Source organism: Zonotrichia leucophrys, chromosome 5, assembly GCF_028769735.1.
Source record: "Zonotrichia leucophrys gambelii isolate GWCS_2022_RI chromosome 5, RI_Zleu_2.0, whole genome shotgun sequence".
In the NCBI taxonomy this organism is placed as follows: Eukaryota; Metazoa; Chordata; class Aves; order Passeriformes; family Passerellidae; genus Zonotrichia; species Zonotrichia leucophrys.
In genome coordinates, this window is record NC_088175.1 from 30,423,684 (window position 1) to 30,439,529 (window position 15,846).

Sequence of the window (15,846 nt, forward strand, 5' to 3'; positions counted from 1 at the left end):
GAAACAGACCTAACCAACAAAACATGCCTTAGAATTAGACCGTGTTGGTGCTCTGACTTATAAAGAAATAAAGCTCACAAACTGTAAATGCAAGCCACAGGTGATTTTTTCAGCTGTTTCTATCCTTAAGTGAATACTTTCCAAGACTATTTAACTCTATGCATTTTGAACTTAAAATACAGATCATGTGAGTGAGAAACAAAAAATCCTATCTCCCAAAAATTACTCTCCTGCCAAGTAAGACAGCAAATTTGTGCGAAGTCTAAACACCAAAAGTAGCAAAACCCCATTGCCTATTTCCCCAGTACTGGCATTTTTATTTCAGTTATTAAAGCAACCAACAAACCCTCACATCTTTTTGAAAGCAAAAAGGCTAAACTATTATTTTTCCACAATTATTTTAAGTATAGCTTTTGTTTGTTTGTTTTAACCTTAATCATTCATTAAGTTAACAAACTCTATTACAACTCTGGTTACGACTTTCTTTAAAGTCCTAGATGCTAAACAAGCAGGAAGAGGAATGCTATACAAAACCTGCTTAAGGACACCTTTAACAAATGATTAACAAGAGAAGGGGTTCATTGCTCTGGCTGCCAGGGGACGGTGCTCACACACACCCTGCTGTGCTCGCAGCTGGTACCGACCGCTGCAGCCCGAGCTCTTCCGCCCACCTTGTACCTCAACACTGCCCACCACCAGAAGACTCAAAATAAGAAAAATAATTAAGCACCAAGGGGCCTCAGCCGGGAGAGTCACTTTCAAGACGTTATCGCTTCTGAATTCTTGATAAATTCAGAGCGGTTGTAACAGCCTCTACCTGCCCACAGCCAAATGATGGCTTTGAGGGAGCCAGCAACATGAGAGGAGAGGAGAGGGAGAGATACCCTCTCGGTGTCCCCTCAAAGCACGCCATCTCCCAGCAAACCCCAGGCTACCTCTGCCCTACGTTGCTTCCCTACCGTGCTAAGCGACCCCATCCACCCTGCGTTCGTCCCTGCCGAGCTAAGCTCCCCTTCCAGCCCACACCCTCCATGCCCTCAGCGCCGCACCCCGCGCCATCCGCCCGCCCTCAGCCCGGCCACGCCCCCGCGCGGCGCACGCGCCGGCCAGACCTCCTGCGGTTGGACGGGGGAGCTGTCCGTCAAGTGGCGGGCGCGGCTGAGCGCCAATGAGGGGCATCCCTGGGGGCGTGGGCGGGGCGCTGGAGGCAGCGCGGACGCGGCGGGGCCGGCGTGGGCCCGGCGCGGTGAGGGACGGGCGGGCCCAGGCGGGCGGTGGGGGACGCTCGGTCATCATTGACCTTCTGCCTCTGGGGCTTCGGCTTCAGCGCTGCGGGGTGAGCCGCGGAGCCGGTCCGGGACTAGTGGGGAAGTCGACAGGCGTAGGAGACCGTCTGTGCTGCGGGCTGTCGGCTGGCCTGGTCGTTACAGGTTGAAACTGTTCGAAAAGAGGCCGCATTAAGAGACTTGTCTTGAGTGCTGCGCCGTTCCAGGCAAGCAGGGCTGAGATATGTGTGCATGTTTGCTTTAAGAGGAGAAATGCGGAGGAACTACCGCCGAGGCAAGGAGAGGCGTGGGTGGAGCAGTCACAAGCGCAGCCACCAGCCCCACCGGCACTGGAGAGCCGGTCACAACAACCGCGCCCAAAGGCAAGTACAGGCAGCTTGTGCTTCAGTGGGCTGAGCCGATGGGCCTTATGCCTAATTGAATGTGCAGAATGGTGACTTTCTAGAACCGAGAGGGTTGCCACCTGAAGATCTAGTAGACGGTACTTGCGGTATATCTGTCATCCCTACTGGGAGTGGAATTTTGCTGATTTCTGGAAGTTTATTGTGTGTTGACAACTGTACACTGATTTTTTTAAACTGAGATGCAGTTCCATGAGCCAGTCCTTTCAGCTATGCATTATCCATAAACCCTTCATCAATATGCAAAGATAGTTCAGGGAAGAAAAATATAATTACTTAATTCTACCTGCTTGTTTATTCTAAGCTTGAGTGTGGTGTAAAATCTGTCATTGAAGGATCTTCCTGAATGTTTGAAAGCATGGTAAGTAATGTGGTAATGTCACATCTAACAGATGAGGAAAATAAAACAAGGTCTCAGGAATAATCCCTGCCTTGAAAACTGATCCTTTCAGAAAACATGTTTTATATTTTATAACGTACACTTGCCTATATTTGAGCTGTTTTTATGGTTGCTTTTTCATTCCCCTGTTAGTGCCTCTTGCAGGACTAAAAGAGGCTAATGCTTTGCTTTAATATACTAAGCTTTTTAAAAAAAAAAAAAAACCTGTTTTTAGGAAAAGAGACACACTTATGAGTTGCCACACTAATTGTACTTGTGCAAGAAAACTTGTGTTAGAATGTAAATGGATACTGTTTCAGTGAGCAGAATTAGAAGAGTTTTCTTCCAGAGCTTTAAAGTGAAGTGCTTGGGTGTGATCTGGGGTGGTTTTCCCTGGTGTACCTGTTGTGTCCTTTAACTGTTTTCAGAGTTGTATAATCAAACCACAGTAGAGCTGGTATTAGAAATAGAGTTTCTTTGTCATTTTCTTTTCAATAAATTATGGCTCTTGCAAAACAGCTTCACCTACCGCTTTTAAGATGACATGTAATAAGACGTGTCTTAAAAAGTGAGAATTTTACAGGTGATTCAGAAAACATCCTAGTGGAAATTTGCTCATGAGTACTGAATATGCTCATGTATATTAGTTCAAAAAGAGGAAAGCTGCAGTTACCCCATGTAATGTTTATTAGAAAAGCAGAGGCTTTTCTTGGAATTTTCATTAAATTTTTGTTTATTTTGCATGTTTCTAAACCTCATCAGTGAAATTCTTCTTGTGGAGAGATTGGCAAAACCTGACCTGACATCAGTGTTTTACCTACACTGTCTCTCATTTAGTGCTGTGAAGACTTTCATGCTTTCAGGAGTGGGCTGTTTGTTTAATGTACAATCGCCCAGTTAATCTTTTGCTAAAAAAAAGTTAGAGGCACTTGCAGAATCAACAGCAACCTCTAATGTATTAGCAAGTAATATAAGGCTGTTATCAGTAATGTTCTTGAAAAATTTTTAAGCTGAATATTTTTTCACTGTTTTATTTTCATCGTTTAATATATGGTGATATGGAGAAAATGCTGTCAGAGCACTGCATAGTGGTACTCCATTGATGTCAGTAACAATCTGTTTTCTAGTCTCTTTATGGGAAAGATGTGTCGAGCAATTGTGAGCCTGTCTTGAAAGCAATGCTATTTTTTTAGTCTAGAACAAGAAGAGCCACAGACCCCTGTGAATGCAGGTCCCAGCAGCAATGAGGATCCTTCTTCATCCAGTTCAACACAGAACTCTGTAGCACCAGGTAAGAGATGGTGTTTATAGGTCAAAAGTCAGTTCATATCTGCTGATTGTATGAAAAAAAGTAGTAGTAGCTGCATTAATAATCTGGTGTGACAGGAACCATACAAACAGTAAAGTTTGTGGAGAAGAGTAACATCAAGTGATACAAAAAGATGTACTAAGTAAGGATCTGGAGAACAGAGCCAAATCACTTTCAGGCCCACGAGTGCTTCTCATTTTTGAAAACTTGCATGCTTAGTCAAGCTGATATAAACTGAAAAAATGCATTTTTTTTCCCTCCAGAAATGCTACTTTAGGAAGAAAATGAACTACTAAGGAAGCAAATGAAATAAGAGAGTATATAAAAAATTATAGCTTGTGTTCAGTTACTCAGTCTTTTGAAAGGCACAACAATCCACCACTTTGTGGGATGTCTCTTGTGTGGTGTGTCTCTTTATGCCTTCAGTTTATTTTGTAGTGTGTAACAAATAGATTCTGGCTAAATACTTGTTCATTTACAACAAAAGATGAAGTAGCAGCGCTGTTGAGAAAGATGTCCTGTTTACATTCTGGTTTCCTGACTCATTAAACAATGCTAGCAAAAACTAAGCCAGTGTGAGCTTACATTTCTGTACATCAGGAGAGTGCTGGAACAACACTTGAGTTTAAAAAGATGGTTTTTGTATATCACTGTTTTGTGTTGTGAACATGCTAGGAGATGTATCCTGCAAGACATTTATTCCTGTGTAGTTACTGTGTAACTACTAAATGTAGTGTGCTTTTATAAACTTTACTGATTCATTGACTAACTTCTTATTTTCACTGACCTGAAAAAGTCTTGGTCAGTTGTAGCTAATCTGAAACCTAAAAGATGCAGACAAGGAGCTGAATGGTGAGCAGCTGCAAAAAGAGGATACTTAAAATGAAATTTCTGGTAGCAAATAAAGTTTTAAATAAAAACTCTTGAAATGAAATGTTAACAATTGCCTCTGAATAAATTTCTTTGTCTTGAGACAATCTGTCAAAGTATTTTAAATGTCATAGTATTTTACTTGTCTGCCTCTGCATTCACACAGACAGTGAAGCACTAAAATTGAGTGTTTCTCGTCCCAATTTATCTTTGGAAGTAGCTAAATGTACTCTTGATTTTATCTAAATCTCTCCTATGTGCTGAAGAAAAAGTGTCTTTTTCTGGGAAGTGAATCACTTTATTTATTTGATACCTCGTTGTCATTTTTTTTGCTGTCCTTCCAAGTCTTTTAACTGAGAATTTAACTAAGAATCCCCTTGTGATTTGTTTATGAAGAAAGACCATTTTTGTTCTGCCACAAAACCTTTCTTTTATGCTTTTCTGATTGGTCTGAATTTCCTCTTGGTCAGTGGTGACGTGCTTTCTGTAGCTGTGTAAGAGCAGTGCATTTGAACACTACAAATAACCTCGTTTTTTCTCCTGTAATTTGCTATGTGTATCATGCTTGGGATGTGCTGGGAGCTAGAGCTTTGGGTCTCACAACTCTCACATTGACATGAAGACATGGAATATCAAAGAGCAATAAACAAACTTAGTTGTCCATCTGATTTTGCCACTTTTTCTCCCCCGTGTCTCCCCCACTGAAGAACTGCCAGGATTTTATTATGACCCAGAAAAGAACCGCTATTTTCGCCTGCTGCCTGGACATAATAACCACAACCCACTCACCAAGGACAGCATTCAGCACAAGGCAATGGAGTGCAAAAGACTGAGACTCTTAGAAGAGGAAGAAAAACAGCATCAGGTATGTTTTGAAAAAGATTGCAATTAGGCTTTATTGTACTCTGGCCCAGGACAGATTATAAATTAAAGTCTTCAAGTTCAGACAATTCAATTTCTTTTTCTGCTAAGAATGAAGTCCTTGAAGCCTTTTGTTTGGCTCTTCCACAAAGCAATGAAGTCAAGTCATTACAAACAAAAAAATCTATGAAGACAAAGGAACTGTGCTTGGAATTGCAGTTGTCCAACAGTTACACTTGAGTCAGGGTATTGGATGCCAGGTTTCAAGTTCCTGCCTTGAATTGGCAAAGCAGGGTATTGATTTAAAGTTTTTTGCATTTTTAATAAATTTATGATATTCCTGGACTTTGAAGAAACAATACTAATCATAGTTGGTGGAAAGCTTTTTCTTGAAGAACTTTTTTAGACAGTTAAAATCAAGGCAGATCTTATGTTTATGTCTGGAAAGCCTGTGTGCTTTTCTATGTAAAGTGTTACAGTGAAATTAATGCTGATGCTGCATGTTTGTAATGTGGGTAAAATATCTAACAAGGATGCTTTTTCATTAGTTGAAAAACATGTCTTATAACTTTACAAATAACAGCTCAGCTTATATGCTATCATTTGGAAGAAGTGAACAGTGTTCTTTTTCTTAAGCAATGAAGTTCTCCAACTAGGTCTTCAGTGTAAAGAACATTTTGACTCTCAAACACTTGTTTTGTCTGACCATTACCAAAAAGATTTCTTACTCTGTAATTCTGCTAAATACTCTATCCCTTGGTCTCCTCAGAAGGTGTTTGCATTAAATTCTAAAGGGTTGGTAAATCATGGAATGGAGTCACAGAATGACTTGGGTTGCAAAGGACCTTAAAGATCATCTAGTGCCAGTGGGGGGAATGGAAATGGAATGGAAAAGCAGTTTAGTACAACAGTAAGACTGCACGTTTAATATCAGTCTCATTGTGATAAAAGATTTTGCCGTATAAGAAGAATTTGAGGTGTTGTCATGAAACTAGAAGGTGATTTTACACCTCCAGGTGGTACTGCTGATTATGTAGAGTGAAGACAATGGCTGTTGGGGTTTCATATTTTTTCTCCAGGTTCTGTATTTACAGAAGCACTCCACATCTCACAGGAGTATATTCTTGTCTACTTACCGTAGTAGATCAGGGAGATGGTGCTGAAATGTGTTTTATATGTTCTGAAAATTTTAATGTGTGTAGGCTAGAAGAAAAAGTTCCCTAAACATCCCAAACATCAAAGACCCACAGCCGTATTTGAATCTTAAACAAGTAAGTAACTGAGTACAGTTCCATGTTACTCTTTTCCAGAAAACAACAAGGGCTGGACTGAACTCGTCTGTGCTGTTACAGAAAAGGCAGCTGGGTTCCCTCAGCCCCACAAGTTATTGCAGGTACAGTGATTTGATTTGTCTTCTGTTTGCAGTGCCAAGTTCTGCTGTTAGTGCAACTGTTTCTGTAAGGTTTTTTTGCATTTCTTACTGTTTCATTGGGATGAGGAGGAACATATTACTTAAAGTCGGGTTAAAGGTTATATTCTGTAATAATCAGATTACTAAAATGATGAGAATTCAAATGAGGAAGTTGTTTCCCAATTTTACTTCAAAAGAAGTTCATTTTATGTATGTATATTGAAAGGCTGTTTTGTCACATTGTACTTTATTAGTATAGCACAGCTTTTTTAGGATAAGTCCTTTCAACAGCCATGACCGTTCCTTTGCGCCCCATCAGAACAGCAGAAGGCAAGTAAAGTTAGTGACTTGCAGTTCTAAACTAAAGATGTGCTGGGGTTCAAAATAATGGGATGAAATTCCATGCATGTGGAAGATGCACATGTTCATAGGTTATACAAGTTAAATTTCAGCATGCTAGTTATTCAGGCATTTTCTCTTCAGTGATTGAGAAGCATTCTATATCCTGGCCAGAATTCTTTTCATATGCATTAAATTTAGGCTTACCTGAATTCTCCTCTCTTCAACCCCCTCACGCTCCTACCTGCTTTTGCAGGCTAGTCCATGAACTAAAAGTGAACTGCATGCAGAGGAGGAAGATAGAAATTCACAGTCCAGATTCCTCAGTTGCTGGAACCAACAATTTTAAAATCATTGTGGTATGTATGAGAAATTATAAGTCTTTAAGATCAAGAGAGCCTGTCTTCAGTGAAAATTCAGGCTCTTGTAATCAAATCAGACAGGTCAAATGTAGCTTTTAAAGATATGTTATTCCTTCTCTGTCAGTTCTTAAAATCTGTGCTCAGTAACTTTAACAGGGAGAGGCTGTTCCTTTCCTACAAAGGAAAATTATAAAAAAGGTTGGATATGAAAGCATTTTTTGTTTGTTGTTTTTTGTTTTTTTTAATCTGATCAACATGTTCTTTTGGAAGTAAGTAGGAGTTGAGTGGATCATTATTGTGGGGCTGGGAGGAAGGGTGGAGAGGATCAAGAAGAAGAAGGAAAAAAATGGAAGAGGAGAATTTTGGGAGTGGCAAAGCCTGTGGTTCAGAGAATCTAAGTAAACATCAGTAATCACTTTACATTTCATGATCTTTCATAGACTATATAGGAAGCTCTCCAGGACCAGCTCCTGGCCTTGTAAACAAAGCACTGCATAGATAGCTGAAGCCAGAAGGGACTCAGAAACAGTGTAAGTGTATAGAATTGTTAACATTGGAAAGATCATTTATTGTAAGCCAAGGACTGAATCCTTTTCTTATCCCCATTTTTTCTCTGCATGCATTTAAAAGGAGTTGGCCATTGATTTTAGAGGTGAATGGAAAGCAGATGGTTTTAAAGGGATCGGAATTAATGTGTTGTTTCATTTTAGACTTAATGCAACTCCTCAGGCTGTTTTTCCTGTAAGTTTCCACTGAGTGTGACTGGTAAGCTTTTATTTTACAGGCAGATGTTGCTTGTGAACGAATATTCACAGTGAACGATGTAGAGCATGGAGGATGTAAATATGGTATCATCAATCTCAGCGGTTTGGGGAAGGAGTCTCTCACTGTGGAGATGTATGACAACCTCTACTTCACAAACCGCAAAGTACTGCTTTCTGTTCCTCCTTCCTTTGGTGTTGCTTTCTCAGAACACTGGTCTTGGGAGGCTCAGGTGGAAGTGCCATGAGGGTTGGGGAAGGGGCTAGGAGAAGAGAATGGAAGAATCTAGAGATGTGAAACTTGGGTAAATGCAGAACCACAGTAAACCTGAAAGCGCTCAGTACCAGTAATAGTTGTCAGCAATGTTACACTACACTGGAATGGGGGACTACACAGAAGTACCAGCTTCCAAGGATAGTGATTACTTTAGACCTCAACTGTAGCTAGCAAAACGGAAGTTTGACTATCAAAACTACCAAGATTTGCATGCTTCTTTCTTAAAAATAACTTTGGGAAACTGTGTTTATCCTTAAAGTTTTCCCCTAAACTGTGTTTATCCTCCTTTAAATATGAGGCGTATTTAAAACAGGTTTTCAGTATTTCTTCATGTTCAGGTTCTTTCAGGGATGGTCTCTTGAATAAGATGTACTTGGTGCCTTAGTCTGTGTTTGGTCAGACTTCTTAATGCTGTTCTGTTGTTATGAGCATGAAGCTGAAATGCTTGTGCCCCATTACTGAGTTATTTAGTGGGCTGAGGAGCAGTGCCCAGTGCCTAATTTTATGTCATTTTTGCATGGAAATAATCTTTCCTTAATTGAATTACAGATCACAAAAATAGTATGTCTTCTTCTCTCTGAAGGTGAACTCTGTGTGCTGGGCATCACTGACTCATCCAGATTCTCATGTTTTATATCCTTTAAAAAAAAATAATCAGAATTATCATTCAGGTTTTACAAGTCTGCATCATGCTTCACAGGAAAACTAATTTAAGTAATGCCTCTTCTGTAGTTCCCCCAGAAGATAACTTTTCTGGAAAACAGCAGAAGTAAAGAAAATCGAAATATGTTGGAATTTCTGAGGCAGATGTATGGTTCTGTTACAGATAAATGTAGAATTGTTCCCATGTTAATGGTAAATGAAAGACCATGTTTTCTGCCATGGAGAATTCCCACTTCATTAACAGTGTATATAAATGCCATATCCAAAATGATCTGATGTTTGGAAATTGGCTGAGGCAAAAGAACAGGAGCAGAGGGTAAAGGCAAGAACCTTTTTCTGAAGAGAACCTTTTTGAAAGTGGGATGGTTCATCTGTGTTTAAAACCATCCCTGTACTGGTAGAGGTGAGAGGAGAATGGGAGCAATTCAGTAGCATCACCTGCAACTTTCAGAGCATGTTCTGCAGGTCTGACTTGAAGAGTCAGATAGATACAGTAGAGGAAGCAGTAATGAACAGTGCAGAGCCCGGAAGAGTAGGGGAAAAAACCTGAATTCTGACATAGGAGATGGCAGACAACAGGTGTGTTATAAAGTGCCAAAAGAAATTACACAGAAAAGTATGGAATGGCCTGTGTGAAAAGCCAGGCAACTCTAGACCAGCCTATCAGGGGCAGGAGCTCACCAGGTGTGCACACAGCTGGGGATGTGTTCAGGATCACTTGGTTTGGTGGGTTTGTGTGTTCCCCTAGTTGAGTTACAGATTTACCCCACTGAACTTGAAATGCAGCTTTTAAGTTCTATTTGTACGTAGTATAGCCTTCATAAAATATTAAGGGTAATCTAAAGTGAATTTTCCTTGCCTCCCATTTTTCCAATTTACCTCCATACAAAATAGATCTATATTAATGCAGTGTCATCAACATGAAAAAGTGAGAATGATCTATATAGGCCATGCTTATTTTTTATTTTTCCTATCACTAGTAAGATACAACAGTATTGTCTTATCTTTCTGGTTGTGAATATACACAAGCAAGAATTTGAGTTCTTTCTAGCTCATTGCTATGAAAGAAGTGAAGTGTCACAGCTTAGTTGTAAACTGTAAAGCACATCAGAGGTCTCGAGGAAAAGTGTTGTGAGCTGTAGCTGTGTCAGGGCATCTTGCTTTTCCCATTTATAAATATTAGGCAGCCTGTTCTATTCCACGGAGAAATCAGTTTTCCTTAACTCACTTCAGCAAGCTGTGTCTCATGGGAATTGCAGAAACACCAGGCTGTGCCAGTCTGCTTCCAGCATCATTGTTCAGCAGCACTAACCCAGGTAGGGTGTTTCTGTTGGATTTTTGTCTCCAAGTTTTGGTAGCAATTATATGAAAAGAGCACAAATGTAAGGTTATTTTAGCATTCTTTTTCAGGTGTTGGTGAGACTGTTGTATTCCTATAAAACTAAAACAGCTTAAAAAGTGAAATGATGATGAAAGAATTTGAGAATTAACAAGCAGTATTCAGAGCCCTAGTTTATTTTTAGCTGCTGCAGTACTTGACTTTGGCAGGAGAACAACTCACTTGTAAAGTAAACACTTGAGATTTTTCACAAGAAGCTTGGCCTGTAATTAATATGCAAAGGCTGCACACAGCAAATACTCACATTTCCTTATAGAATGTCCAGAGTCACTGCAGAATCCCTTCTCATAGCAGCTGCTCAGGAATGCTCAGTGCATAAATCAGAGGTGTAAAGCTGGTAAATATCTCAGCCCAGAGCTCCTTGTACAAGCTCCAGCTCCAGTTGTATGGAAACTTGACTGACTGGGAGAGTACCACGTCCTAAGTCTGGCTGTAGCTGATCTATTCTGTTGAATGTTCTTGGGGGCAGGACTTAATTAATAGATGATAGATGTTAGAACCATGCTTCTTCAAGTCACAGAGTGCAGTGCTCTAATCTGGCTTCCATTCAAACATGATCAGTTAAATTTATACAGAGGAAATCTGTGATAGATAAGAGTAATGGACTAATTTTAAAAATTTAATGTCTTACTATATATGCAGCCATTAAATAAATTTGCATAGAGTCAGCATGAACTTGAATGAAGAGTCACTGAGGGTGGATGGCTACTAAGCCAGCACACCCAGTTGCTCTGTGAAAGATTTTAAGCCCTTCACCATAATTAGCTGCTGTAAGTTCCACCAAAGTCTTCTTGTCTAGTATATCCTATTGACTGTTCAGGTATTTCCAGATTTGATTTCCTTCACTCTCCTAAAGAGGTGGTTTATGGGAGCCTTGCTGAGTAGATGCCAGGGGAAAAGTAGAACTTAGCCTGTCTAAAACTGTTATCCATCCATTCTTGTCCATGTCACCTGTGCTTCATGACAGATGTATGTGTGACGTGCCATGAAGGAAGTGAAAACTAAGGATGTAGTCTGCTAATTGGCATAAATTCTGTGCAGGGGCTGCATGAGTAAGAGTCAAATCTAGGGTTTTATTACTTAATCATTTTTTTTTAAATAAGCAGGGCATAGTACAGATTAGACTGTGGCTAATCCATCGTTTATAAAGTAAATGTTTTGTATTTCTAGCCCACTCATCTTTTAAAAACGGCTTACTCAGTGCTATAAGGCAAGTGTTACTTTTCTCTTTCCTGCCATGGTGAGCCCTCTGACTACTGAATAAATTTCACAGTCTCTCAATATCATCTATTAACACAGACTGTAGGAGTCCCACTTACAGTCATGAACTTCAGTTTCTGTTTCCTGTCTCTTGAGTACCAAAAGGACGCTAATTGGGTAACCCTTCCTCTGCTTCAGACTGAAATGTGGCAATCTAAGAACCTTTCTGAGTTACCATCCTGTCCTAACATTTCATGAACACTTCATGTGTTGCTCCTGTGTTCTAGGAGATCGACCTGGAATGCTGTGCAGTTTCAAGATATCCACTGCCTGGTCCTGCGCTTGGTGCCTGAATCCCCAAGCAGACAACTGCTTTAGCACAGGTGATCTATCTGCAAGGCTAGCAACCCCCTCTGTCTCAGTAGGAAAGACTTCTTCCATTCATCTCCCAGCTGCTACACAAATTACAGCCAAACTAATATCATCTGTCTTCCTTAGGCCTGACACGACGAGTTCTTGTGACCAATGTAGTGACAGGGCATCGTCAGACATTTGGAACCAGTAGTGATGTGCTGGCACAGCAGTTTGCCACGCAGGTAGGGAGAACCAGACACCATTTTTTCAGAGCACTTCCTCATTGGTGGGCTCTTTATTCTGTTTGGGGCAGGATTCCTCATGCTGTACATAAGGTTGTGATGACAGCTGCTGTTGGGTGGCTGTTCCACAGCAGAGCTCATGGGGTCTGATGCTCGCACACAATTGAATAGCCACAAAAATATTATCTGATTTCAAACTGTGGCAACAGGGGCAATTTTTGTTAAGATTACAGAGGTTAAAAGACAAGGAAGTACAAAGAGCACAGTAATAACATGTAAAATTGTTTTGGTTTTGGCAAATAGCCTCATTCTAGTAACACTCAGTGTATTGCCTCCATCAAGAAGGAGAAAGTCGCTATAAAATATTAATGGACTTGTTCACAAAGAAGTAGGATGATAAAATATGAGGAATATGAGAATTCCAGTTTCTGTTTTGCTATTATGTTAGATTGAGTTCCTGCTTACCTAGGGAAACCTTTACAACTAAAGTAAATAGCTGAGGTTTGAATGGAGCTTAATGAATTTGCTGAAAAATGCTGCAGTGTGTAATTAAAATTCTGCTTCTTAATGCATCTGTTAAAATAACTTGACAACTAGACTGTAGAGCTCAAAAGCATGACAGAGGCTCTGTCTGTGTAACTTGTAAGACCCTGGCAGATGTAACACAGTATGCTCCTTTCTCTGGGATTCTCCCAGACCCCAGTGCTGTACAATGGCTGCCGTTCAGGTGAGATTTTCAGCATTGACGTGCGCCAACGTAACCGCAAGGGGCAGAGCTGGAAAGCAATTCGTCTCTTCCATGGCTCAGCAGTTACATCTATTCACCTTATGGAGGCTGAACATTATCTGATGGCAGCAGATATGGCTGGAAAGGTATGCTTTTGTTGTGTTTTGAATATTCTGTACCTTTCAGTATCTGGGAATTTACAGGTACTTATCCCAAGGACAGATGTCTACTCTTAGTATGTAGTATGGAACTGGGTGGTAGTTCCATTTATGGGTCTTCTTCCAGAGCCCGTTATTTGTCACAGAATGGTTTGGGTTGGATGGAAGCTTAAATATCATCTGGTTCCAGCCCCTTGTCATAGGCAGGGACACCTTCCATTAGACCTTCATCCAACCTGGCCTTGAACATTTCCAGGGATGGGGCATCCACAACTTCTCTGGGCAACTTGTTTTAGTCACTCACCACCTTCACATTAAAGAGCTTCCTAATATTTAATCTGAACAGACCCTTCTCAGTTTAAAGCCATTCCCCCTTTTGTCCTATCACTACATACCTTTATAAGTTGACCCTCTCTGGCTCTCTTGTAGCCTCCTTCAGGAGGAGGCTGCTTTTGCAGGCTGAATTCTCTCAGCCTGTCTCCACAGGAGAGGTCCTCTAGCCCTGCAGTCATCTTCATGGCCCTCCTCTGGGCATGCTCCAACACATCCAACCTTTGGGTGCTCTCTGCTTTAATATATCCTCTCTCAAACAATTTCTTCAATTTGCAGATAAAACTGTGGGACCTGAGAGCAGCGAAGTGTGTGAAACAGTACAAAGGTCACCACAATGAATATGCTCTTCTCCCTTTGCATGTCAATGAGGAGGAAGGACTCCTTATAGCAGGTAGGTTGACTTTTCCCCCCCTCTATTTGTATAGTGTATGGCAGCGATTTTCTTAAGCCTGAGGGGTGTTTCTTAGGTACAGCTGTTAGAAGCTGTAAATCTGTTAATTCTTTGAAATTCAGAAAAAATTGAGCCTTAAACATACTGTAATATACTATGAAAATTATGTTATGGATGCATACCTACTGTAACCAATCCTGTGAGGTGCTCAACAGCTTAATCTATGTGTGTCCACAATATGTCTCAAAAGTGGAGCAGAAAACAAACACTTGGTTTCAAAATTCAGGGAAACAACATGTAAACCAAGTTATCACCAAGGAGACTTGGTGATAACTTTATATAGAGACTGCATATCTTTAGTTGGTGCTTAAGTAGAGAATGTGGTGATGAACTGAAGCATTGGCATGTGAGCCTGACTCCTTGTAAACTGTTTATACCACTCAGATTCATTTTGAATACTCCCAGTTACACTCAGATTTTTTATTATATTATTATATTTTGGGTGGGGGCAGGAAAAGTAGCAATAGATGAAAAAAAAACCTTTATAGTGTAACCAAGCTTCATAAAGTCACTGTAAAGACGGTGACCTCCTTTCCTTGGATATATCAGTAAGTGGTGGTATAATAAGAATTTTTAATGTGACTGAATTTTTCTCCCTTTTTTTGGCTTAGGAGCTTGATAAAGGGAAAAGCTGATTTACTCTACCTTTAATTACCCAATAGGAAATGTACATTTTTTCCCACTCTTGTAGTATTCAATGTAAATTTTTTGTTTTGTAAAGTATGGATAAGCACTTTGCCTCATGTGGGCATAAACATATTCAGAGTGTTTTCTCCATAGACCTGCTTCTGTGGTGATAATCTTGCAGAACCATGTAAAGTCTTTTGTGTAATGCTGGATTTTGCTTTCCTCCCAGTTGGTCAGGATTGCTACACCCGAATCTGGAGTCTCCAAGATACTCATCTGCTTAGAACCATCCCTTCTCCCCACCCATCATCCAAAGATGCCATTCCTAGTGTGGTGTTTTCTTCAAGACTTGGGGGTAGCCGAGGAGTTCCTGGCTTACTCATGGCTGTCAAACAGGATCTCTACCACTTCTCCTATAACTGACATGTTCTCCTCAGACCGGGTCTACAAAGCTGCCAATCTATATGTGACTTCAGAATCTTTACACCAGTCACCAAGCTATTCAGTCATTATATGCTGCTGTTGCATCTGCTTTGCTCATCTAATTGTGAACATCCTTCAGGAGTTCAGCAAATCTTGCTGTATACATGCATCTCCGACCTCCTGTAAATAAAAGCTGAACACTGATTAACTGTAGGCAAGATTCAGTGTCTCTGAAATCTAGCTGTAAGCCTGCCAAGCAGGTAACTTTAAGAGCCTCTGTTCTGCTGGCTGAATGTGCTGTTTGGTACCTAACCTTTAGCTGTGGTCACATCTGCCTCGAGAAGCAGGCTGGCCCAGCAGAGTGAAGCAGCTGATGTTGAGAAGCTGAACACACTTTAGGTGTTCTGGGGCAGATTGGAATAGCTTTGGTTGGGGTTCCTGCAACTGCCACTGCTCCACTTTGGAAGCAGTTGGTTGGAAGCAACCATGCTCCATGGTTGGAAACAGTTCAAGGAACAGCTTACCCCTGCTGTCAATCCTTTTTGCTGGGTCATACTAAACTTTGTGCCTTTCAGACAATGGTAGTATCACTGCCCTGCCGTGATTCCTGTAGAAAGCAGCAGGCATGGAGTAAAGCCCCTTTTCTGGTCCAGTAGCAAAGCTGAATGCCCTTGTTAATTTATCAGGGTTTCCTAACCAAGTCCACACCCCTGATGTGCAGTTTGGTCAGTGGTGTGGAAGGGCAGGCTTGCTCATGCAGCTGTAGCAGGACAGAAGCCCAGCTGAACCGACCACATCTTTGTGATTTGGAATCACCCGTACAAAGTCAGTATAGAGAGGTACAACTGGGCCCTCAGCTGCAAAGCTGTGATACCAGGTCACAGTAACTGGATACCATATCTGTATTTGAGAACTAATTTCTCTTGTTCTCTCACAACCTTCAGGCCGAAGCAATGTGCTTGCTGTTCCAAGAGACTGTTCTCAGGAATTCTTCTTGCTCACCAACACATCAG

At 40.9% G+C, this 15,846-nt stretch overlaps 1 protein-coding gene across 4 annotated transcripts; it reads left to right on the forward strand.

Moving 5' to 3' along the window:
- The first annotated feature begins 1,187 nt into the window (after positions 1-1,187).
- DCAF4 (DDB1 and CUL4 associated factor 4) lies at positions 1,188-15,046 on the forward strand. Of its 4 annotated transcripts, none has more exons than XM_064713779.1 (14): positions 1,188-1,246; positions 1,532-1,648; positions 3,260-3,357; positions 4,953-5,110; positions 6,417-6,499; positions 7,113-7,215; positions 8,003-8,146; positions 8,840-8,889; positions 10,156-10,235; positions 11,806-11,901; positions 12,017-12,114; positions 12,811-12,987; positions 13,609-13,723; positions 14,640-15,046. In XM_064713779.1, exons 2-14 carry the CDS (start codon positions 1,539-1,541, stop codon positions 14,831-14,833), a joined length of 1,506 nt encoding a protein of 501 aa, XP_064569849.1. In that variant the 5' UTR covers positions 1,188-1,246; positions 1,532-1,538; the 3' UTR covers positions 14,834-15,046. The 4 variants fall into 4 exon arrangements, with proteins under 4 accessions (XP_064569849.1, XP_064569848.1, XP_064569847.1 ...); XM_064713778.1 differs by lacking the exon at positions 1,188-1,246 and adding an exon at positions 1,255-1,430; XM_064713780.1 differs by lacking the exon at positions 1,188-1,246 and adding an exon at positions 1,318-1,336.
- Positions 15,047-15,846: the final 800 nt, after the last annotated feature.

What these genes read in the sequence shown, in the direction of transcription:
- DCAF4 (XM_064713777.1), top strand. Translation starts at nt 1,518, where the DNA reads ATGTTTGCTTTAAGAGGAGAAATGCGGAGGAACTACCGCCGAGGCAAG. An exon ending in TCTACTTCACAAACCGCAAA is followed by an intron (nt 8,147 to 8,839) that starts GTACTGCTTTCT and finishes TTCTCTCTGAAG; the next exon opens with GTGAACTCTGTGTGCTGGGC. An exon ending in CACAGCAGTTTGCCACGCAG is followed by an intron (nt 12,115 to 12,810) that starts GTAGGGAGAACC and finishes GGATTCTCCCAG; the next exon opens with ACCCCAGTGCTGTACAATGG.